The 25,673-nt window shown below is 35.7% G+C and overlaps 1 protein-coding gene across 5 annotated transcripts; it reads left to right on the plus strand.

The window, feature by feature from the left end:
• MAPK9 (mitogen-activated protein kinase 9) lies at positions 1–25,434 on the plus strand. Of its 5 annotated transcripts, none has more exons than XM_074156021.1 (11): positions 1–175; positions 4,941–5,070; positions 6,299–6,357; positions 7,378–7,516; positions 9,459–9,624; positions 10,651–10,722; positions 14,500–14,682; positions 15,796–15,920; positions 16,443–16,506; positions 17,511–17,582; positions 18,340–25,434. In XM_074156021.1, the coding sequence occupies exons 1-11, from the start codon at positions 54–56 to the stop codon at positions 18,480–18,482; spliced, it is 1,275 nt and encodes a 424-aa protein (XP_074012122.1). In that variant the 5' UTR covers positions 1–53; the 3' UTR covers positions 18,483–25,434. The 5 variants fall into 5 exon arrangements, with proteins under 5 accessions (XP_074012122.1, XP_074012121.1, XP_074012120.1 ...); XM_074156020.1 differs by lacking the exon at positions 10,651–10,722 and adding an exon at positions 10,953–11,024; XM_074156019.1 differs by having other exon boundaries at positions 17,511–17,586; positions 18,335–18,482.
• The last annotated feature ends 239 nt before the right edge of the window (positions 25,435–25,673 follow it).

Raw genomic sequence — 25,673 nt, forward strand, 5'->3', positions numbered from 1 at the left:
ATCTTGAAAACTTTACCAGGTCCTTGAGAGAGAAAACTACATGACACTACACCATGAGTGACAGTAAATGTGATAGTCAGTTTTACAGTGTTCAAGTTGCAGATTCAACATTCACTGTACTAAAACGTTACCAGCAATTGAAGCCCATAGGATCAGGGGCACAGGGCATTGTTTGGTGAGTAATAAATACTTTATTTAAATTTAAAAAGTTATAAACCAAAATTTAAATGTATTCCTGATAGAGGTGTCAGAATGGCAAATACTGATGATAATTTCTGTCTCTTGCTACAGGCTTATGGACTAAATAAATTCTAAAACACCTGCTTGCTGTAGTTCATGTGCAAACCTATTTTGTTTTTAGGAGAAAATTAATATCTAGGTGACTGCATAAATTAAAATGGTCAACAAATTTCCTTCTCATTAACCACTTTCTCTCTGTTTCTAGTTCTCCCATTCCCCATGTAGTTATGATATTGCAGTGTAAGGTATGACAATGCGATGGTGAGACACTCTGGGTTTTACTCGTTTCTTCATCATGGCCCCCTTTCTCCCCCCCCTTTTATTCCCGATCACTCCTGTCCATTTCTAGGAGCCATCAATGCAGTGCCTTGCCATTAACTGGCAGGATGAGGCAAATCAGTGTCATTGTCACTCCATGGATTAACCAGAAAGGGATGCTGTGTGAGGGGTTGGGCTGGCCGGCTCTTCCTTGGTGTGTCACCTCAGCTCTGTGTCCAGCCTCCACTGGCCCAGGACGTGAGAGTCGTTAGTCTGATCCTGAACCTTAGTCTCTTGTATGGCACCACACCTCTGGGCCAGCTAAAGGTAAACACTTTCAAATGTTTTTCAGACTGCAGCAATCCGTTCTGCACGACTTAATGCCAGCCCATATTTTGTTGGGCAAAACTTACTTGGTAACAGCAGAAATGTTTAGTGATACGATTTTACAATTCCATACACAGGGGAGCAAACAGATATGCTCGGGAACTCACTAATACTAGACTTAATCACAACGCGTGGTGGGCTGTTCATGCTTTAAATCCAGCCTGCAATTTCTCTTCATCTATAAATTCTGCAGAATAAGTGTGATGACTCATGTATTCTGAGCAACTCCTTATACAGTACCTGCCCGTGTCTTTTTGGCCTTTTCGTAACCATAATAGGTTATATATGTAGGAAAAGGGTGCATTTTTGTAAGAACGTGCCTTTATTTTTAAATTATTTAGATACCCCTATTGCCATGTGAAGAGGTGAAAAAGAAACAAAATGAGAATACCGTATTTCATTCTTTAGTGGAACGAGGGGACAGGCATACTGGATCTTGGTTGTTAGTATTTGGGTAAGATTTAGCATAGTGCTAGCATTTTCCGGGTATAAATATTCTTAAGGTTATGCTTGTTCAAGGTGGCGTGCAGGAATTCAGGGTGGTTTTAAGTATTCCTCCTTTCATTAGAAGTAGTGCATTTCTAAACTATATTCCTTAAACTAGGGGTCTGCTTCAAAATGACATTAGGGTAGTGTTAGTGTCAACATTTTGGGAAGAAGGAGGAATGGTCTGATTTATTGACTTGTTTTGAGAATACTTGATTTATGGAACTACAGAGTGAAACATCGTGTAAGTTTTCATCTCCGTGTGAAACATGTGAGAACTATGTCCAAGCTGTAGAAGCTGCAAAATCTTACTTTCTCCTAAAATTCCTTATAGTACACAAAGGAAAGATACGAAATACTAGAATGTATAATGTAGAAAACTCAGTGTAAGATGAGTGCTATCCTATCATGTTTGGCTGGAAAAATTATCAAGTCATTAGTGCCACACACAGGTATGATAATTTATTTTTTTTTTTACCATCCAGTGTTTAACATAAAAATTAGGACAAGTATTTCTGGAGTTTTGTGTGTGGTTTTTATCTTTTGGTGAGAAATGTTTCGTATCACATGCGTCACTTCAGCTAGGAGAGGTCTGAATTGTGCAATTTTTTGCTCAGAATATTAATGGGAAACTCCATTGGTATTGCTTCTCTTTAGTTTTTTTAATTGATGTTAACATTTAAGAAAAGTCTTTTCAAAAATACATACTTGGGAAAAGCGATAAATCAAAATTCTAGGAAGATGAAAAAGGAACTTGGTTGTTATGTAGAGGGTATTTCTAGCTCATACCGCAAACAGGCGAGGAGAGAGATTCGATATACCTTTTGTGTTTCCTATACAAAGTACCCTTTTATACGTGACTTTCTGCACTTCTTTGTTCCTAAGTATTAATGCATTTGAAGTCTTACTTAGGACTGAAGAATCGTTCTTTTGAAATAATTTTTGTCTTCGACTCCCTGATAACTTTTTTTCCTTTCTTGTCCTTGATTTCTTAAATTTTCTAGTGAATCTGATCTTTCTGTCCCAGCAAATTTCTTTTGTCGTGCAATGCAGCAAAACTGCGATCTTATAAATAGCACAGCTTTGACGCTGTTGATAACTTTGCAGCTGAAGGAGGAGTCAGGATAAGTTTGTTACTATTTGCAGACTCCTGGTTAGACCACAGAGAGAGAGTTAGCGAAGTGGAACCGGCGGAGGAAGAGTCCACAGTAGTAGCATATTGCAGTTCAAAGCAAAGGTCATTTGCTTACAGAAATGAAGTGTGATTTCCGTTAGAATTTTGGTCATAATGTTTTGTTGATAATTTCATCGTGTATCTGGCGTTACTACTCTAGCATTAAACGTTTGCTTAAGATGCAAAACTGTCACAAGTGCAATGAAGACCCTACTACGGTTCACTATGATCAAATCGCTGTTATACGTTGGGATAGACACTGAGATTCTTCCACGATATCGAATGCTGAAATAATTTATAGACGTTCTGTTAGTAGCCAGGGTGATAACTGGATAGTCTCTGGCAAATCTGCATTTTTCAAATCTCTGCCTGAAACAGCTGTCGTGAGGAAAAAGTCTCTTTTGAATTCAAGTGAGCAGGGCTGGGGAAGAGAAATTTAACACCAGTTACACCCATGATTTTTTTTTTTCCAATTTATGTAAAATTATGTGATATTTAGAAGTGTGATTTTAGCGCTAATAGAGGTTATATTCTGTCTTTTTTTTTTTTCTTGGTAAATTCAATAAACTGCATTCTCACACAATTTTTTACCATTTTTTTTTCTTCTTAAAAACAACGCCTGTTTTTAATTCTTCCCCTTAGTTTGTGTAGGGAGCAGACAGTTCGGGGTTTGTTTTTTGAAATGCCATATTCGTTGCTCCCATGGACATGAGCAAAATAAGAGGTTCTAGCGGATTTCTTATGCGCTCAGACTGAGCCTTGACATGTACTTGATGTGTCACATCACAAAGGGACACTTCCCCTAAAATTGCTCTTTTGTCCACTGCTGACCTGTGATCGACTCGAACGGCTAATTCATGCAGACACTGTTAGTTAGTTATTTTATATTAATTCCCAGTGTAGTTAGTCATTAACATATGCAAAACTTTTTATTTTACATACAGCCTCTCTTATGTGAAGTGAATACTGAAACATCAGTGCTTTGATATTTAGGAGGAAAATGATTTCTCCAGTTGTCTGGCCAGGTGCCTTCCTCCCGTTTTGTTTTGCACATACATAAAGGCTTTAAATCTGAGAGTGATTGTAGTATTGAATAATGATTTACATACTTCACAGCGCTAAGTTGAAGTAAATGCTCGCAAGCCCTTTGTGCAAATGCACGTTGTGTCAAATCTGGGACATGTAATTTGGGCCATGCCTCCAAAAAACCACAACATCTCATGGATGAGCCCTGCTTTGTGGTGGTGTTGCTTTTTCCAGTAGGGAAAGCAGTGACTTATGTTGGAAAACTTAATATAATTTGAGAATTACTGCTATCACAGAGGAGCTGTGTGTTTTGTAGGAGTAGTGTAATATGATGGTCCTTTCAAGTGTAGTATTGTACATGATGAGCTAGGGAAAGAGCTCACAAAGAGCTTAAATGTGCTTGGAAAATATATGTGAATGAGAATCTTTTCTCCTACAAAAGTAACGTTAAACGGAAATACAGCAATGTGAGAATCCTTTTTAAAACTGGAACTAATTAAAGATTAGAACTCTTGAGTAGTTACTGGTATGAATTCACATATATTTTGCCCAATAGTCTGTGTGTTAATAATAAAGAATATTCCCATTTTAGTCTTGTTCTGGATATACAAATAATTTAGCTTTAGATTTTTTACAACTATTAAAGCAAGTTTACACCTGTACTTCAAACTGCAGAGGGAAGGAACAAGCACAGCTGAAAAACAAGATAAAATTCATGGTTGTGTTCACTTTTAAACTCGTCTTGCTCTCTGCAGTCTGAGTTTTCTGTATTACTAAAGTCTGTGGATTTTTTTTTTTTCCAAAACCAGGTGATAAATGTAATTTTCTGCTAGGCATTAAAATTGTATATAATTGTAAGCTACCCACGTACAGGAGAGTGTTGATGCCTGCAGAACGGATCACAGGGACATGGTTGTGACTTTCCTTTAGGAAAGAGAAATTTCTATTGCAGATATTAAACGATTGTCAGTCAGCAGCAGCATCCAAAAAAAAACCCCTCAAAACACACGGATTAGGCAACTGAAATGCTTCTTGATTTCAAATAAGATTAAAATATTTTTAGATCTTGCAGTTTTGAATATGAGTCTTGAGTCAGCAGATTCAGTCTTAAGACAGAAAGGAGGGCAGGAAGACCCGGCCCATGAGTGTCAGTGGCTTCTGTTTAACCTACTTGTATTTATCAAAGGATGTGTAGATTATAAAGGATGTTTGTTTTCTAAATGCAAATTAGTTGAAGTTAGTATAAACACCTTAGTGGGTATGCTTTGTCTCAAATCTTGATTTCTTTCCTCATTCCTGTCTCCCTTTTGCCCCCTCTTTTCCCTCAAACAGTCTTCAACTTAAGTTGTTTGTTTTTGAAAACTTCTAGTGCTGCGTTTGATACAGTCCTTGGAATAAATGTTGCTGTAAAGAAGCTGAGTCGTCCTTTTCAGAATCAAACCCACGCAAAAAGAGCTTACAGAGAGCTTGTTCTTTTAAAATGTGTCAATCACAAAAATGTAAGTTTTGGATTTATATTTCTCTCCCTTGTTACTGTAAGTTGTTTAAAAACGTCAGGATTTGCTCTCTTGCTTGCTGTTAGTAACGAAAGTAATGGAAAAATAGAGAAAGACTGGAAAGATTTGCTGTGGGTAATGCAGTTCTCCACAGTGTATGGTTAAATTCTTGGGGAAGCTGTTTGGAGTACGAAGTGCCAAGAGGAGAAGGTTTTTGCTGCCCTGTTCGTATACGTTTACCATCAGCATCAGCTTTATGGAGCTGGCTTTGCTCTATTGCATTTCCCCTTTTAAGTCATACTGCAGCAAAGCCTGTTTGGCAGTGGCTTTGTTTGTGGGCTTGGCTCTTGTAACTGCTTTGTAGTTAAATCTTCTGAGCTTAGGCAAGATTTTTATTAAATACAGTGTTTTAAGTGGTGGGGTTTGCCGGGGTGCAGTACTGTTTAACAAGTTACTGTAAACAAAAGTGAAATACTGTGGACAAGACACATATTTTAAAATCTTTGAACCTTCTAAAATAACAAGCCTTAACGTCAGTACTTCAGTGTTCACGTACAAGAATATAAAGTTAATATGACTACTGTCATATTAATATACTGATATTCACATGAACTAGAAATATTGCCGACCATTGAAATTGCACACTCGGATCTCAAACTTTCTGGAATCAACTAGACTTTCAACATCGACTTTTACGATTGATTTTATTTTATTTTTTTTAAAGTAAGCTTTTGGTGAAGTCCAGAAGTAACAGACTAAAAGCAAGGTGATTGTTAAGGGTGGCAGTACAGTAATTCTAGCAGTTCTCATAGAAATAGTACATCATAATCTAAATTTAATGGGATGGCGTGGGGCACCTCTGTGTATGTGTTGTTGGACAGCCTTAGTAAATTCCAGCACAACATGTGATTTAAAATGAGAGATTATTATTTATGGGGAAAAAAATGGGATATATTTCAGGCACTGGGGAGAGAGACAGAAGTGTCATATAACTTTAAAAAGAAAAAAGTGGTTTTGTCCTGTCACAGTTCCTTTGGCATACGTGCTGCAGTTTGGAACTATTTCTGAATTGGCAGTTTTTCAGCACATGTGAATTAAGTGAAGCCAAGTAACATTCAAATTGTGTATAGTAACAATGTGCATTTGATTTTGAATAGTAACTTCTGCAGTAGTGGATTTTTATGTGAATTAAAGCGGAAGTTTCTTCTAACGTCTATTTTTTACTTTACAGATAATTAGTTTATTAAATGTATTTACACCACAGAAGTCACTAGAGGAATTTCAGGACGTGTAAGTACTAGATTTTTGTTCTAATTTTCCTGAAAAATACTGGCCTAAGCCATAGAGCTGCATTTCCAGTATCCTACAGACTTCACACTTTGAAAACAGAGGGTAGCTAAAGACTGAATTTAGTCTTTAATTAGTCTTTATTTCTAGATTTCTTTAAGAAACACCAAGAAAGTTGTTTCACTATATGTATAAGGTGGAAGTGGGAAATAAAAAAGGTTATTTACCTTTTATTCATCTGTCTGCCATACTTCGCTGATTGCACATGCATCTGGTTTGTGTGCGTTGTCATTTAGCTACATGGGTCACCTCAGGATAAGAACTTGGTCTGGATAACCTCATATCAGTCTTTTGCTATGCCAGTCACATCAGCACAACAGTATTTTTGGCCTGAATTAAGAACTGAATATATTTCTTTTTTATGCAAGCTATGTCAGTTGGTCTAGAAAGGATTCACAGTGGCTTAATTGCTGGGGTATTCATAGGTTCCAGTGAATGTGGTGTTGTGGTTTGTGAATGGGCTTTTTGGGTAAATGGGGGAGTGTGTGTGTCTGAAGCGGGTGAGCAGATGATATTTTGATTTGAAAATGAATCATTCCTTCTTAGTTCTTACTGTGCTTTTCTTAATTCTCTTATTTTTTTTTTTTAACTACAGTGAGAGGAAGCGTAATTTTTTGATACATTGCAATATCAGCAATTTCTGCGTCAGTTTCAGTCAGTCTTAGTTTTTCATGCTGCATAAATTCAGAATTATTCTTCTGTATTACTGTTTATAAAACTAGTGGAATTCTAATCTCTTGCAATGGACTATTGAACACTTAAGTTTTAATAGTAAGACTTTGAATACATAATAATTTAATTTTAAAACTGTGGTCATGCATGATTATTTTTTTAATGATAAGCTTTTTGACACTTATGTTAGCAAAGTAATTGACTTTTATTAAACATCTCTCATCCTAAGCTTAGACCTGATATGAAAAGTAACACTCAAGTTTTCTTAACGCTTTCTTTCTTGTGCTTTAGGTATTTGGTTATGGAGCTGATGGATGCAAATTTGTGCCAGGTTATTCATATGGAATTGGATCATGAAAGAATGTCTTATCTTCTTTATCAAATGCTATGTGGTATCAAACATCTCCACTCAGCCGGTATCATCCACAGAGTAGGTAGTATTAGATCATTAACAATACTTTTTATGATAAACACAGATGTTCTTATGAAACGGGGGGGAAGGCAAGGAGTTGCTGTTTCATAAGTTTATATTTCTTCTATTCATGAGCATATTATTAAACCTGAAGATTTTTTCTAGTTCAAAGATAGACTGTATTGTAAATAGATCTTAAATTCGTTTAGCTCTGTGGATTTAACTAATGCTGAACTGATTAAAAGATAAAACATGAGTATCTTTGAACCTCTTGATTTATTAAGGAATGAGTCTTCAAAATGCAGTAGTTACCTCCTAAATGTCTCAATCCTTGGATACTCAAAAGCTGTCTGACATGGTCCTGGGCAACTGACTGTAGGTGGCCCTGCTTAAGCAGGGGTTGTTGAACCAGGTGACCTCCAGAGGTCCCGTCCAACCTCAACCACTCTGTGATTCTGAGAAGTAAACAATCAGAATTTGAGCTGCCTGTGCAGACACAATATATTTCTCTTCTTCTCTTGTTCTGCTGCTGCTCTTTTTTTGTTTGTTTTTGTTAATTTCTTGACTAGTCTGATGGTTCTGCTTGTTTTATGTTCCTTTTCTTCCCCTACTTCCTGGACTTTTAATTTCTTTCTTTTTTTTGCCTGGTGGCTGAAAACTCTATCCAGTTCCAGTTTAATGTGCTTTTTTTCTTTATGTTCAATACATAACTGTAATTGAGAAGCTGTATAAATTACAATAGATCTACTTCCTTACTTTGCTGAAAAAATCTAGCATGAAAATCCTGTGGTATTACCAAGGAAGTTACACATAGTTAACAAGTCTATGTCCAGGTGGTCTTGGTACTGGACTTCCCTTACAATTACGGAGTGAGGTGTGTAAGAGACTGAAACGGGGAGAGCTGGAGCTCCAGCTGAACTCCCTGACACCTTCGCTGTGATTTGGAGCTAAAGGGGAAATGCAACATCTGCTGAGAATCTTGAGCTCATAGGAGCTGGGGAAGGAGCAGAGCTGGAATAGTTTAGAAGGAATGGAGTAGTAGGAATTGCATCCAGAAGTTACTCAAAGACTTTGTGACCAGAGTAAATTCAATAGCGTTCTGCATAAGATTTGTTGCCTTCCTAAAACATGCAAACCCACGTGAACTATTTGCATGTCCCCATCTCCTTTAAGAAAGGGAAGTTCTGTACCTGAGAACATGGTTCATGTGGTTGAGAAACGAAGTCAAATGGGAGCAGAGTTAAATGTATTAGTACATGTGTAACTTGATTACTTCTGATACTTTGTGAATAAAACCCACTGATGCTAGTTTTCCCTAACTGTGTATTCCTTTGGGTACGATAATGACTTTTCCAATGAGGTTTATCTCATAAAGTGTCTTATTTTTCTCCTCACTGATTGGGTAACTTTGTGTTTTCACTATATCCTAAATCTGTGAAACTTGCTAATCACTGTAACCCATGTGGCTTATCTGTCATGAACAAGTACATTTATTAATGTTTTGTGTGTTGGGATACTCCTTTTCCTACAAATACTTGACAACTCACGGTGTCTTTAGGATCTGTGCCCTAATAATGTCAGTATTTGGAACATGTCTCCTTTACCATGCAACTGTTTGTACCCAAAACAAGTTCACTTAATGTGTTAAAAGAAGCACATGTATGTACACGTTGTGCATATATACAGACCGTAATGTAGCTGACTATACTGTCAGTGCATTACTAGGTAATTTAAGACTATGCAACTCTGATTCTGATTTTCCCTGATGTTTTTTTTTTTTTTTTGAGTACTTAGCTGTGCAGCATTTAACTTGTCTCTAACCCGTGTATGAATAAACAGATGTATCGGAGCAGGAATATGCAGTTGTTAATGTAAATGGGTGGCATATATTGACCATGAAGGAGGAGGGGGTATTATTCTGTATGTTGATCCTTCCTTAACTGCAGTTATTTCTTGGTAGGATTTGAAACCCAGCAACATAGTAGTAAAATCAGATTGTACGCTCAAAATCCTTGATTTTGGATTGGCAAGAACAGCGTGTACTAACTTTATGATGACTCCGTATGTAGTAACACGGTATTACAGAGCACCGGAGGTTATCCTTGGAATGGGATATAAAGAGAATGGTAAGTTGCTGGAGTAATGCTTTAAATCTTTTGTCTAAAGCATATCTGTCTCAGAACGTAACAGCTTTAAAAGGAGGGGAGTGGGAGGGCCGTTTTCCCCCTGCCATGTCTGTTGTTAAAGTATGTTAATCGTGGTATTGGAAATAACAAAAATCACACTGTAATGATTTTGGAGAATATAATAATAGTTTTCTGCTCTGCGTGCCTCTCTCTATTTAACATATACTGCTCCCTCTCCCCTGCCGTTGGTTTTTTTCATATGTTGTCCTGTTGTCTTGTTGCCATTTTTTTTAATCCTACAAAAAAACCCCGTTGAGACACTTACGCATCATTATGCTGGATGATGTTAAAAAAATTACTATCATCAATCTATAAATAATAAAACATTTTATCGACCTGATTTTATTCTGAAGCATCTTCTTTCAACAGTCTGTCTCCTTTTACATCTCTGATTACTTTATTAAAATCTGTTTCAGAACCCTATGATAAACCATGTTTTATACTCTCTTAAATCTGCGTAGCACTCCAAGAGGCTGGGTGTTATATTATTAAAGACAACACAGCTATAATATACTGAACATTCAGCCAACGAAATTGCTGGCAAGGAAATTGTCCTTGTCTTGCATTACTGGGGGTTTTACCTGCTGATTTTTACCAGCTGTGGAGTAACACGCTGCCTCCTCTGGACTTCTATGCTAGTACATCTTTCTGCTTTATCACAGAGGCTTGGGGATGCTTTTTGTATACGTGTAACATTGGCTGAGGGACTTGCAGGACCTTGCTGGGCCACTGATAATAAAAAAAAAAAAAAAACAAACCAAAACACTTTGATTAATGTGCAAAGCAGCGTGTGGTACAGCAAGTGCTGATGTGGATCAGAATATCAGTAGAGGCTGTTCTGGATGGGACAAAAAATAGATTATCTGAAGGACTGTAGGAATACGGTGTGAGCGTACAAATACATAATTGTGATATTTAAAAAAACCTCTTTAATCTTTTGTCCTTGTTGCACCTAACATATGATAGTGGATATCTGGTCTGTTGGGTGCATTATGGCAGAAATGGTCCTCCATAAAGTCCTGTTCCCAGGAAGAGATTGTATCCTTCTTCACGGTCGTTTCAGAAATGTAAACACTGCTTATATTTTACAAAATGCTAATAGCAGAATTTAGCAACAGTCAGTTGGTGTGGATATGATTGAAAATTCATGTTAGCAGTTTGGTTTTCCACATTGTTGCGTTTTATTGTAGTTGCTAGATGTTTTTGTTTGTTTTCCTCACTTTTGTTCATGATACTTCATAATTTGATCATTTCATTTTTACTTTCAGTTGATATCTGGTCAGTTGGGTGCATCATGGGAGAATTGGTGAAAGGTTGTGTGATATTCCAAGGCACTGATCGTATCCTTCCCTAGTCATCCTTGAGTCCCACTCCACTTTCAACAGAAACACAATTATTTTGATCTGTATAAGTATGAAAGCATAAGCAATATTTTCAGTAATATGTTATAATAGATCTACTGTACTATTTGAAATTAGTGTCATTAACCAAATTGTTGAGCTTACCATTTTGTTTTCTTAGCAGACTATATTTAATGTAATTTGTACTGGTTGAATCCATAGAACTTATATTAAGAGCTTCATCCTTTGTAGCTTAAAGGATACTGTTAGATTTAAAAAATAAATAGCAGTAAGTATATTTTCTTACTCTTGTTCTTTGTCAATAATCTTACAAGCAAAAGCCTACAAAGTTCCTTTATACTATGCATGGATTTTGCTTACTATTGGTTTGAACAGTAGACTCTTTTTATTGTACAATTTTTTGAGTTTCAGTCTGATTTTTTTCTTGCTTATTAGCACCTGCTGGACAGCAGTGTCCTAATTGCAAGCACACTGCATGAGAAATGGCTTTTTTATTACTAATACTTATTATAAAAGTAAAAACTTTTTATTTTTGGAATTTTTTTTCATTCTATGAAGTTCTTAATTTTGAGCTTATTTTTTCTATAAGATTGTTATTCCTCCATTCCTTCATCCAATATTTTTGACCCAGATTTGTCATGACAAAATACTGCTTTCTTGTACGATGGTAATTGTAGGAAATTTTACTGTATTAAAAACAAACAAAACCCTAGTATATATGTTCTCATGCCTTAGAGATTGGAAATCTCAGTAATACATCGCTGGATCACAAACAAGTCTTTACACTTTATTAAGCAAACAGAAGTGATCATTTAATAACGTAAATGTTCTTTGAAGATTTTGATGTATTTCAAAATATTTCCCTAGAAACAAAATTTAAAACATTTGCCTCATTATCAAGTTCCAATTATAAAAATTGGAGCAAAACCAATTTCATCCTTTATAAACAATATCTCACAAAGTAGTAGTGTTGTAGGACTAGATACTCAAAATTGATCAGTAAATAAGTAGAATCCAGATAATGTAATTAAACCATAGTTGCCAGTTATGGCTGTAGGGCGTAAGGAGCCATAACTGCTTGTGGTCCAAGATTTTGAAGAAAGTGTAATATTTTTGCTTGTCAGCAAGGAAAAGTTGAGTCCACCACTAAAAGTATCAAGCGTATGTTCACAGATACCTGTGTATCTCGTAGAGGAGGACTTTCAATTTTAATGCTAAATTTCATGACACTAATCTTCAGCAGTTGATCATGCATTATTTAGTAGTATAAATGATTAATTGTTAAATAGATCTTTTTGTTTTCCACCTTTCTTCCTTTCTATACTTATTGTTTTACCTTTTGAAGCCTTCAGACCAACCTAACACAATTCTTCATGTATGTTATGTGTCTTTCACCTGCATGTCGGCATGGACTATTTTGATTTACTCATGAATAAATGAAGGAAATTTTGTCTGTACTTGTTGAATATGCAAGTTACCACTTGTGGTTCTCTGGAGGTCACTGAAGCTCCACCAGTCTATGTTCCAAGGAGTCTTCTCCCCTGGTTTCTTATCGAAGGGCACAGCTATGCTTACAGGGTTTTTTTTTCCCCATGCAAGACTTGCAGTTCTCTTTAATGTGAAATACAGATAACTGTAGTGTTGAAGTTTCTTTTGTCTGATAACAGCTTCAGTCAGATTATTTTCTTTTCACTTCCACTGCAGGATTGTTTTGAGTGTGGTTTATGGGGGATGCTTTCCAAGCTCTGCAGCCTTTACATTGAAATGAAGATTTTCTCCCAGTTTGGTTTCCAATAACAGCCTTAGCTTATTTCAATTCAGCTCTATATTGGGGAATTTTATTTTATTTTATTTTTCAATTTTGAGTATCTCTAAAGTACTTTAAGCAGTCCCACAGAGACTTTTTTTTTTCCCGGTTTTTGTTGCTAAAGTGGTATAGGTCATTCAGTATTTCTACCCTCCCGCCAGTGCTCTGAGATCACAATAGATTGGACTCTAATTTGATTAGCTGACTAACCAGACTGCTGTTACTCAAAGAAAAAGCATCTTCTTGAATCTAGATTGGTGGAGATCTCTCAGAAATCAGTTTTCCAGCTAGGAACAAAATTTCCTGATGTATGTTGCAGTTTTCTTCATATGTGCTTTGTTTTAGCATGAGAGTTAACAATATTGACTTCTTGATTTTGATTTTAATATAGTTTTTCCCATTGGGTTGTATTCAATAAGCAAATACAATTTTCAGTCTTTGTATCAGAAGTCTAAAGTCTTAGCATGAGCCAGTGAGTATATTTCTAGCTGTATTCTTGGCACACTAACTGAAATAAAAGCACCTTGGTGTTTTTTAAATACATGTTAATTCAAAATGCATCAAATTTGTTGTTTTGCTACGAAACCTGTCTATGAGAATGGATAGGTTGAAGTGCTAGGTTAGGAATTTGGCTATGAATGTTTGCAAGGTCAGTGGTTAGACTCTACTGGAATTGCACATTCTTTTTATCAGAAAGTCTGTAAAGTGTAAATCTGAGTAAACTTATCTCTCAGGAATACTGATGCAGTGTCTTCTCAGTGTGATAAATGTGCTTCGTTATCTTGACTCGGCTCATTCAGAGCGGACTCTGGTATCTCTATAGCAAATGTCACCCTCTCTAGGGGAAATGCCCTCACTTGGAAGAGGGAGAAGGGACAGTCCAGAAGAAAGATGAGGCACAATTTCAACTTTTGGCTTGTAAATGATATTCCTATAAAATATTTAAATTCTCAATTTAAGAGCAGAGTAGTCTTTGAGTATTGCCACAGTTGATAAACATAAGAACCTGCTAAAAACCTACAGGAATCTGGATTCATTATTTCATTGAAAATTAAAAAACATTTTTAAAAAAAAAACCCAACAAAACCCCAACCATCCAACCAACACTCCCCCCCCCCCCCCCCCCCCGAAACCCTACAACTCGAAGCCTAATTTTCTTAGGAGACAGGCACAAAATGCCTTACTTTGAATGGAACATATTTGTGCTTTAGGTTTTTTCATGTATTTTTCGGAACCTTCAGTGTAGATGGTACTATGTTGTACTTCAGAAGACTCAGCAGCAGCCTTTCATTTCTGTCCTTACAGTTGTTTTGCTGTGGATATAATTGCCAGATAAATCTTTTTACGGAATCCAAAAAAGCATTGCTTTCAATACTAGCCAGTAGATAATAATTAGCACAAGGTATTTAAGCATAATGCATTGTGCAGCACTTCTAACCTGTCTTTAACATTACAGGACCTGAATCTTATTTTTATGTCAATCTAGCTTTTTGCCTGGCAGCGCAGAATACTGTTGATGCTAGAATTAAGTTCACGTTTGTGTCCTTTGTTCAAGTTTTCATGAACTTTTCAGATTTCTGTAAGTGATATTTTTGTATAGTGCAGACTTCAAATTCTTCAGCTGATTTTCCTAAAGATATGGTGCAGATATTGATCAATGGAATAAAGTTATTGAACAATTAGGAACGCCATCAGCAGAGTTCATGAAGAAACTACAGCCTACAGTGAGGAACTATGTAGAAAACAGGCCAAAATATCCCGGTATTAAATTTGAAGAGCTCTTCCCAGACTGGATATTTCCATCAGAATCTGATCGTGACAAGTTAAAAAGTAAGACGAGGTGGTTTTTTTTTTCTCTTTTTTTTTTTTTAAAGATGTTGATTTAAAATGTCTGCAATACACTTAATTTAAATATATATATCTATATTTATTGCAATAGCTGTCAGCATTAGAAGCTGCATACTTTGTTTCTTTCATTCATATGTCCTGAAATCTTAGTAGTAGTCATTAAATACAGAACTATTTTCCTGTTCCTAGTATTCTGTTTAATTCTCTTAATTCTAAAACATTGGATAATGTCTGTCGCTTAAATGGTCTCTGAAAGCAATACTTGTTATGGACGTTATTTGCAGTTATCTTTTTCTAGTTGATATGTGCATATAGTTCATTTTGCCTATACTTTGACTTCGGATAATTACTGATAAAATGAACCCACCACCATCTTATTATATTCTCTACATTGTACAATATTTTTTTTAAGCATAAAATAGTTTGTTATAGCCTGTTTTATTATTACAATGATTGTTGAGACAAATAAGAAATGTCAGTGAATTGCCACTGCAACAATGGGTAGCCAGTTACGGTGCAGTAACACCTTTAAAAGAAAACGTAATTTGATGTTAGAGATATTAGATTGTTACTGTACCAAGATGTATTTTTAAAAGCTTATTTTAGAAGTTCAGTATTTTTTATGTTCAGTAGTTAGTGCCAAATAAACTGTGACCCATGTGGCAACAGAACTGTTCAAAATTGAGGCTGGTTGGTGTCACCTGCCGGGGTTTGTGTTTTGGATAGTAGTAAAATAACGTTTGCAATAAAGCATTGTGTCCTCATTCAAACAAACAAACAAAAAAGTAACAGCATAGGAAATCTTGCATCTCTGGGCCTGTCCTGTCACTTCATGCTGATGTTTCTGTGTATATGGCAAGATGCGGAGCTTTGGTACTGGCACAGTCGATGTTGTTGGTACACAGTGAGACTTATCTAACCCTGCAGGATTAAAAGTTAAGTATTCTCATGTCACCAATAAATGGAACTTGTTGAAAAGCATAGATGGTTAAGAAGTCTGCATTGTGTGTCATCTGTTCCAGTATTCGTTTTCTGTATCAGACATTAAACTCTACGGCTCTTACACATATGTTCTTTTTCATTCTTACTTTCTAGCCAGTCAAGCTAGAGATTTATTATCAAAAATGCTTGTAGTAGATCCAGACAAGAGAATTTCTGTAGATGAAGCCTTACGTCATCCTTATATTACTGTCTGGTATGATCCAGCTGAAGCAGAAGCCGTAAGTTTGCATTTAAAATATATTTTAAGATACCAGTTTAATAACTTTAAATGTATTCTTTACCATGTATTCTTTAGTCAAGAGCATGCTTTGAACTCATTCTTTGGCTAGCAAAAGTCACAGATAAAGCCTTCAGATCAACATTGCGGGCAGAATTGCCTGAAGAACAGCTGCTGGAGAGGAATTGTTGTAGTTTTGGATGTAGTTGTTGATAGTTCCCTTTACTGTATGGAAAGAGCTGCCTGCACGGTGGTAATCTAGGGCTTTTGGAAAAGGGGACTTTTTCTGGGGCCCCATAAAGCCTTATTTTAGTTGAAGCCTTTAAACAGCCTTTCAGTGGGAGGTAGGACTTAAAAGCAGTTTCTGGAGTTGTAAAATGAATGTAATTTTGAGGTACAGGGAATAGACTGCTAAAGATAAAGGTACCAAAATACTAAAAAAAGTCATTTTAGGATTTGTAGTTATGATTGGTTGTGTTAACCTAAGGTAGTAGATACACTATAAACTTTCTTTTCTTTGTAGCCTCCACCTCAAATCTATGATGCACAATTGGAAGAAAGAGAACATGCAATTGAAGAATGGAAAGGTAAAAAGTGAGCATGACAAATTGCAATTATTGTAATAACTTTTATTGTTAATGTATCTCACAGTATGCGTGTGCTGGATTGTGTAACTGACTGGAACTCACTATTCCAATTAGGCAGTGCTGCGTATGGCAATATGAAAATTCAATAATGGAAAAATGTTCTATTTGGAGTGAATATATATACATAAATGTGTGTATGTGTGTATATATATATATACATGTAGCATTCTGAAATCCATTCAACCAAATGCCACAGTTTCACTTTTTTTTCCCCTGAGTATTTTGTTGTTGTTAAGTGTTTGTAATTTCAATGGGTTTTTTTCTTGATAGAAAATTCTCTGAGAGAGAAACGTACCTCCTCTAGTGTGCATTATTTAAGCCATATCTCTTAACAATATTTACTAAGTAGTTTGTTACAGAGGTCTAAAAGAACAGAAATTTTTTTGGTGTTTTTTTCCTCTCCTTATTGCTTATTTTTTGACCAAATAGGTTAAACTGTTGACTCAAACAAAATGATAAATGGCATTGTGGTATTGAAATCAATTACACCTTAGAGTTTTAGTCAAAAATCCTAAGTGGTAAGGCGATTCAGGGATTATCTGTAAGGGTTTTTTTTAAATCCAAATATTTTTTTTACAGTTAATATTCGTGCATTTTAGGTGTATATATAAAGTTTTAGGGTGGGATGATTGTTAATTTTAAATAAGCAGGTATTCTATTTTTAAAAAGTTGATTTTGGTGCATTCTTAGTGTCTTTCTGTGATGCATAAAGAAAAACTGTAGAATTCTCTAATAGTTAAAAACTATTAGAGAAATAGTCTAATAAAAAGACTCTAATAGTTAAAAAACAGAAAAGGAAAATAAATACCTGTATAGTTGTACTTCCAGACTGACCCTTAACCATTTCATTGTACCTTCACGCATTTGTAAATGGTATACAAATCCTGTGTGATCTTACAATGTTTTTTTGTCTCTTCTCATTCCTCTTGCCCTTCTCTCTTAAGAATTAATATACAAAGAAGTAATGGATTGGGAAGAAAGGAGCAAGAACGGTGTGGTAAAAGATCAGCCCTCAGGTTAGTCATTGTTTCAGTAGTTCTGCTCTAACTGTGACAGATAGTGCTGATCTGTTGCACTAGTGAATGACGGCATCCTGCTTAATAATCCAGGTAGGCAAAAGTTTTGTTGTTCAAGATTCTTGATCCACGTGCAGTAGTTTTTCATTGTTTTGGAGTAAATTGTAGGAAAACTCAGGAATTGTCTGTCCAACACACCCTGAACTGCCTTCTCCCCAAAGGGCTCGGTTGTCAAATGAAATAATTGATACCGTGTTACATCAGTTATTGCATAGATGACTTTTATGCTCAATGTTTATTCTGTGGCTCTGCATGAATGATTCCCTTTCATGCAGGGTTAAACATTGTTAGGGCTCCTTGTTTTAAAATAGTTAATAGTGCAAAGTATTTATGTCCATGATTTGAATCCTTGATGTTTGCTGCCGTTTACTTTGTTCAGTAATTGGAATATTGCACTGTCTTTTATGAACTGTGTCTGTTAGATTTCTTGATACTCAGGTCACTATTCACATAATACGTTGCATGTTTTTTTTTTCTTCCTCGAGAGGGGAAAAGAATAAAAATCTCTTCTTTTAATGTTCACCTCAGGTTTTGAGTGCGAAGGAACTTAGTGCTTATTTTTCTACTGTTGATTAACTTCTCTGTTTTCTAAGGATTTCTGTGGGGAAAGTGATGCTCAGAGCCTAGATGTGTGGTTATTTGTACCTGCAATATTGTCTTGCCTCAGATTTTATTATGTTTGGTTTACTTAGCACAGATGCAGCAGTGAATAGCAACACCAGTCCTTCCCAGTCATCATCTATCAATGACATTTCATCCATGTCAACAGAGCAAACATTGGCCTCAGATACAGACAGCAGCCTCGATGCCTTGACAGGACCCCTCGAAGGATGTCGATGATCAGCCAGGATTGCAGACTTGACTTTGGAAAAGAACTCTTGCTTCCATTGGGCCTGAATTGCTTGTAAGTTAATGGAACCAAGTAGAAAAACTCCATGTTCTGCATGTTCTGCTAAAGTAATGCCTGTTTTTTTTACTCAGTTGTTATGAAATTGCCTGCTTAATGTTGTAGAATGAAAGCAAATCAATGTCTAAAGAACAAAAAAATTTAGACACTATTATAGGCTTTTCTTTGTTTCAGCCTATTTCAGGTGAGCAGTTATAATAGACATTTAGCCAATAACTCCTCTTAAGTGGGTTCATGGATCTTCAGTCCCAACTGGCAGGCTTCTGTGACACAATGGATGTTTACATTTTAGTACAGTATTGCTCATTAGTAGGTTTTTTGAATGTATAGTCTCTATGAACTTTGTTTTAACGTGTGACTGTGGCAGTTTGCTTTATTTAACGACTGGAGTGTTGTATGTAAGTGTGAACTCACACATTGAACACTCTCATGACTGTGTAAAGGGCAGTTATTCTTCCACATGGCACTTTTTTATTGAGCCCTTTCTATCTTAGCTTTCCAACGATTCTGTCTTCTTGTAGAAGAGATAAACGTGAAAGAATATAGCCATTACTTTGTATTTCACCTATAAGTATGTGTCTCTAACTTTTCCAGTTTTTTAAACGTGGATGGAAGATACAGTGGCTTAATTAAATCTTAAGGAAGGATGAGTGACTTATTTGTGAAGCAGTGCCTGTTTAGAAGAGGAGAGTGTGCTAAAATGTTCTGTGTTTTCTAACTTGAAATATTGGTCCTTTCACAAAAACAGAAAAGGAAATTATTATCTGTGATGCTCTTCATTCACTGCAAACTCTGATAAAAGGAAATTGGAGAGACTTGCAGCCTCAAAAAGAACCGCATGAATGTTTTCCATTTTTTTTAATGGGTCCATTCTACGTGGCAAGTAATTAAAGAAATAAAAATACAGGAGTTTTGAGTCACTTGTAAATTACGTATTTAGTTAACAGAACTTGGCTCTATTCCCACATTAGGAAAACCTGTCTACTGGGGGAGGAAAACATACTCAATGCCTATTTTCTAAATACAGTTTCAGAGAAGAGTAGATTATTTGATGTTTCAGTACAGATGTATCAGTACAGTTTTCAGAATCAGATAACACAAACATTGCCTGTTACACTGCACAAAATACTGAATTAGAAAATGTGTTTGCAGCAGAGTAGGGCTTAAATTGCTTTGTACTACATACTTGTGAATTTGTGTACGTTCACTTTGGAGTGCACAGGTGTGAAATTTTGCAAAAGGATCTTGTGTGTGTGCATGTGTGTGAGATTAAACTATGTAAGAGTAATAGAGATATACAAGATGAGGTAAAACACCACTTTCTTAAAGGCACTATATTTAGCTGTTGATCCAGATACTCTTGACTTGAATTTAGAAATAGAACTTATAAAGTATCCTGGCCCAGCCAGCCACTGCATTACTGACATATTTCTCTTGTAAAAGAAAATTGTCCATTGTTTCTGACCTTACAATTTGAAAAGCAGCAATTTTTCTTTATGCAAACACAACTTTTGTATTGAAATTGTATCCCTTTACAGTAGCTGAATTTGGTGTAGCAAAAATACTAAGATTTTACTGTCCCAGAAGGTTAAAAAAAAATAAAAAATTAACTAAGTACTTAGTATGATGTAAATATCATCTGGAATCTTGGATTTTAAAAATTCTATTTAATTGAATTGCAGGGTATTGGGGCTTGGGTTTTTTCTTGTTTGGTTTTAAACCTACGGATACCTGAGTTTATCTTTGGATACTGACAGTATATGTGAAATATTTTTAGTGCATTTTTGTCACTAGAAAAAAACATTTAAAAATACCTATTTACCATATAGCAGAACAGTACAGGTTGCTGTTCTTTTGCATTTTTAAAAATCCTTGTTATTTGTGTAAGCTAAAATTATAAAGACACCTATTCAAAATGAACATTAGTGATTCACTAGGGAGGTAATCTACTGGATTTCATTTTTCCATTTTTTCTCTTTTTCAACCGAAGTTGCACTGTGTTCATTTAACTGTTACTGCATTAGAAGACAATGTAACAATTTATATTATTTTTTTCCATGTGTTTTGGATATTTGCGGAGTTGAATTTTTCCTATTGGACTTGGGCTGCTCAGAACAAGAAGGGGGTTGGACCAGGTGACATCCAGGTCTCTTCCAACCTAAATTATTCTGTGATTCAAATTGTCTTTTAATGTTTTTGGTTTTTTTTAACACAGCTGCCCTATTATCTCCATGATTTGAACTGGTATCTGACATTCTCCTAGTACATTCTGTTAGCTTGAATATGTAATCTTGGAACAAAAAAACCTTGAGATTAACTGATCGTATTTGTAAATCTTACTGTAGGAAAAGCTGTCTCATAGTTATTTTTTTAATGTCTTCTTGCTGTGACATACATTGAAGCTTCGAAATTTTACAGAAACGTTGCTTCCTTCAGAGCATGCGTGAAATGTCTGTGAATATTGTGGATTTTGATTCCAGTACAATTCAAAACCAAATTGCTATCATAACCTGAATGAACATCGATTTCAAGAAGGCACATATGCAGATTATATTCAGAAAAGCGCATGCAGATTAGATGCATGCTAATGTTCCCGTGCTATTTCGGTGTGCACGTATAGGCTATAAATACACTGCATGCAGATTATATACATAGAGTTGTATTTCCTGGCTGCAGATTGCGTTCGGTGCCACCTTTGTGAAATGGTTGTCGATGCCGTGAGAACCTCATCGCTGAGAGAAAACAAACAAAATGCACATGTAAAGTGACAGGGGGGTTAAAAGTTTAGAGAGTTTGGTGTGCAATATAATCACTTTTATTCCTAATACTAAAATCGTGTATGTAAAGTGATGCAATTGACCATTGTTTTGCACTTTGGCATTTATAAATATTTATATGTATTTAAAGATTAAGAATATGTGAGTGTGTGTATACATATATATTAAAAAAACCTGCTCAGTTTTGTAAACATGAATGTTACTTTTTCTTTGAGAGACTTTGTATAGTCTTAACACTACTGCAGTATACATAAACAATTTATGAAATATGACTAAAAAGAAGTGGTAGTCAACATAGATATGATCTGTAACCTTAACTGCTCACCTGAAAAAAAAGAGGGTTCTATGGCTATCAATCAGATTATTTACCAGAAACGTTATGTTAAAATCTACGAACACTGAGTAGCTGAATGGCATTGCAGAAATGGAGTATGTTTTAAACAGTTCATTTCATTTGTGCTCATATCATTTTTCCTCAAAAAAAAAAAAGAAGTTAGAGAAGCTTGGCATTTTGAAATCTGGAAAAGCAGCCTTTAAGTGTGCTTTGAGGAAATACTATGATATGACAAGTCTAGTTTTTTATTGAAAGAGAGAAGTGAATGTCAAAATTAAGGCTTTGTCTGCATGGCTCATACAAAATAAATTAGTCTAATGACTGGAAACTAGTGTTTGCAAACAGCCTTTGAAGATTTGTAATGTTTCCGGTAAGGGTTTGCATTTCCTTGTCAAAATAATGAAAAATTAAACTCAACCTTAACTAGAAATTAACTAGTTGGTTGGTAAGTTTCAAAAACTGTTAGGAACCAGAGGGTTCTGGAGGTTTTCTTTGTCTTTTGTAAGTCCTAAGAGAGCATACATGTTTATTCAAAATTATGTTTTTTTTTTTTAAAAAAGTGATTCTTTGTTTAATTTTTCTTTCCTAAAGGAAGGACCTTAAGTGCTAAATCAGTTTCCTTTTTAGATCCGATTTGTATTTGGCTTCAAATCCTAATTTTATGAATGAAGTTGGATTTAGACATTCATCATGCAGCTGAGGTACCAAGTTTCCGAAAGCTGCGTGGATGCCCCTGCTTTTGGCAGAAGCGCAGCCCTCTGGGTTCAGCTCTTTGAGTGCAGACAAATCCTTGCTGAGCGTGGAGCCGTTTGGAGCAGGGGTCGGGGTCTTGCAGCGATAGGGTTTGTGTGGAGCGTTTCATTTGAACCGTCACACTGGAAATGGAAGTGCTTTAAGCGCGGTGGGGGGTAAACGCTGAACAGCCTTTGTCTGTATATTCTATGTGTGTCATATGGATTCTATCAGGGCTTGATGCTAAACTTCGTGTGATACCATATACTGGGAACCAGATTCTTTCCTGGGATGTGTTTTGTGTGATTCCTGCTCAAAACTGGTTTTGCTCCAGGGACACCTGCACCCAGATGCAGAATTTGGACTTGAGTTCCTATAGATGAATCAAGGGATTTCTTTGCTTTTCCAGAGTGTCTTTGATTATTTTTTTTTTAACATGTTGAAATATGACAGAAAAAGTGTATTCTGGGTCATTATTTTACATATATTTTAGATTGTCTATTACATGAGTGATGGTGATGTTCTAAAAGCTTATTACACAATTTATCAGTTTTATTTTTTGCCTGCTCTGCATGCTAAAAATGTCTGGAGCTAAACTACTGTTTTAAGTAAACCATCTTTTCTCGTATCAGTGTTGGAGGAAAGTGGAGAGATAACCATTATTTCTGTTTGTGTTCTATAAAATGACTATTTTTGTAGCTAAAACTTTAGTTATTGGATTTCAATCCCACAGTGTGGCTTTGTGGATATAAATTTACCTGGGTCCGCTATTTCAAACAGTATATGTATAACAAGTCCAGTTTAAAATGAAACTAATAAAATGCACTCTTCTGCAATTTGTTATTGAAAATACGGCAAATTATTTTGGTCCGAAAATTCAAAACAAAATAGAGAAAATACATTTAACTATTTAGGTTTTTAATCCTTGATGCTGCTGCTTATTTTTTTGAAAAGGTGCTTGCAATTTTGCACAAAAGAAATCGACTTTATTAATTGCTGGGTTTGAAGCACTTTAGGATTCTTCTTAATACAACCAGTATATGGTGTAAAAAGGAATGACATAAAAAAAATGTTTAACGTGTTTAAATTTTGGTTGCAATCTTTACTATTCCGATAGATTTGATCGACATGTTGCTTTAAATATAAACCTGTTTTCAGAGATTTTTTTAAATTAGGAATTTTTTTTTTTTTATGGGCTGAAATTTAACACGTAGTAAGAGATCGTTTGAAAAACATCTTGCACTCAGATGCCTGTAGGCTGACTTAGAATAGCAGCGGGACTTCCCAGCCATCTAGCATAGAAAGAGAAAAGAAAGATACAACACCGTTTGTTCCTGTAGCAAGATCAGCTTGCTAGGAGCACTAGCGTCCTTTTTCTTAAACAAAACCGTTTTTATTAACTTTTGGCTACGCGTCCTAAGGTAGTTGTGTGTGGTATGGTAAGGCCAGAACGTGTGCTTATTGGGACTCCGCTGCAATGGGTGCTCTGTGAGCGCTGCAGGAAGACTCTGTCCCTGCCCTAAAATACTGGCCCGGAACCCTGTGACTTCCCACGCTGTACTTCAGCACGTCCGTGGCACGTGTTTCCCAGGCTGGGTCTGTAGTTCAGCACTCGCAGTTTCTTAGGATAACAGAAGCAGAGAGAAAGGAGTCGGGTAAGAATGACGTTTTATGTTCACTACCTGAAACGGTCATATTTGTTGCCGATAGCAAAGCTAATTTAATACCTGTGAGCGTATGCTGTTGTATTGTCTTCTAATGGGGAAAAACTTTTTTGAAAAACCAAGTGTGTCACTAGCTTTTCTATGAATTCAGATGCTTAAATTGGTGCTAATTTTTTAAAAGAAAATGTAACAGATGGTTAGCAGTGTATTTGTCTGTTTTTGATACCTATATTTTTCTTAAATGTTGGCAAGCCAAACTTTATAAAATGACTAATGTGCATTTTCAGCTTCATCAGATTCCCAGATTTTCCTAAAGTAAAACGTTTAAACGTCCATGGTAGTTACTGCTTCTCTGGGGCTATTGCTTTCAGGTGTGTTATACACTAATAAAATGAACACAATTAGAAAAAAAAAAGCAATACGTAACTATTTCTGTCTTTAAATTACATGACATGTTGGGTTCCCCTGATGGTTTTAGCAGTTTAGTGTAAGCAATGTACCTAATTAAGAGCAAATCAGAGATACCTGTGTGCAGTTAACTCAGTACAGTGAAGCCTTACCTGGTCATTAAGATAATTTATAAAGATTATACAAATTTTCATCTATTTTAGAGGGAATAACAAATAGAAATGATTAACTGTTTTCGTACAAATTCAAATGTTAATTCCAGAGGATATATTCTGTAGTGTACTCCAGAACACATGCTATAAAGAGTCTCGTAGGCTCCTTGAGAGATTTGTTATGAAATCCAGTTTTATCTAATGACTTAAAATAAACCCCCTCCAAAAATTATTTCTTTGGAAATGCCTTCAAGTTGTAACTCCCTTCAGAATGCTTTGTGTCTCTTGTTCTGGCCCTCTTTCCCACCTTCTGTTTACCAGATGTCACAAAAAGTAGCATCAAGCCCTATCACTTGTTACAGTGTTCTGATTTTATGGCCTTAATATTAGTTATAGTAGGGTATATAATTTCAGAAGAAAGATGTGCTTTGAAGTCTAATTATATAGATACATGTGGCCTCTTCTGCCTATGAAATTAGGCTTTGATTGTCATATCCCATTCTCGATGCTTGTGCAATAGGAACATGTTCCTTTCAATGCAGTGGCTCTTTTGTCTGATGCTGGACTTTGTTTTCAGGATGACGAGGAAGTTTTTAGGGTTTTTTTTTTTATGGACAGCAGTCAAGCTTCCTTGGGTTTTTTTTTTGATTGATTTTTCTTTAAGGAAACTAGAATTTCGTAAGGAAACCTGTCAATAACTAGTTCTGATGTGCTAGTTAACGCCTCATTCTGAAGCTTTTTGGTTGATTTTTTTTTTTCTCCAAAAACATTATTGTAAAACAATACTAAAGCCACTGTAAAATTACAAATAAATATGTATACTTAAAAGATTTGAGCAGTCTGTCTTATTTACTGTAGCAACGTTGGCTTTTTCTTGATTCTTTCTGTGTTGAAGTGGAATGTTTTGTGTAACCAAAATGATGTATGCTCTTAGTTATCTTAAAACATACAGTTTCAGTTACCACTTTAGGTTCCACTTAACCAAAAAGTAAGTATTGGTACGAAAAATGAATGAAGAACAGCTTTAAGAGACTGGTTGGAGCTGCTGTCTCCTGAT

Source organism: Numenius arquata, chromosome 11, assembly GCF_964106895.1.
Source record: "Numenius arquata chromosome 11, bNumArq3.hap1.1, whole genome shotgun sequence".
NCBI classification, from domain to species: domain Eukaryota; kingdom Metazoa; phylum Chordata; class Aves; order Charadriiformes; family Scolopacidae; genus Numenius; species Numenius arquata.

Coding starts and splice junctions, on each gene's coding strand:
- MAPK9 (XM_074156019.1), top strand. CDS start 54: ATGAGTGACAGTAAATGTGATAGTCAGTTTTACAGTGTTCAAGTTGCA. Junction 10,723..14,499: donor CCTGTTCCCAGGAAGAGATT/GTATCCTTCTTC, acceptor GATATGGTGCAG/ATATTGATCAATGGAATAAA. Junction 14,683..15,795: donor TGATCGTGACAAGTTAAAAA/GTAAGACGAGGT, acceptor CTTACTTTCTAG/CCAGTCAAGCTAGAGATTTA.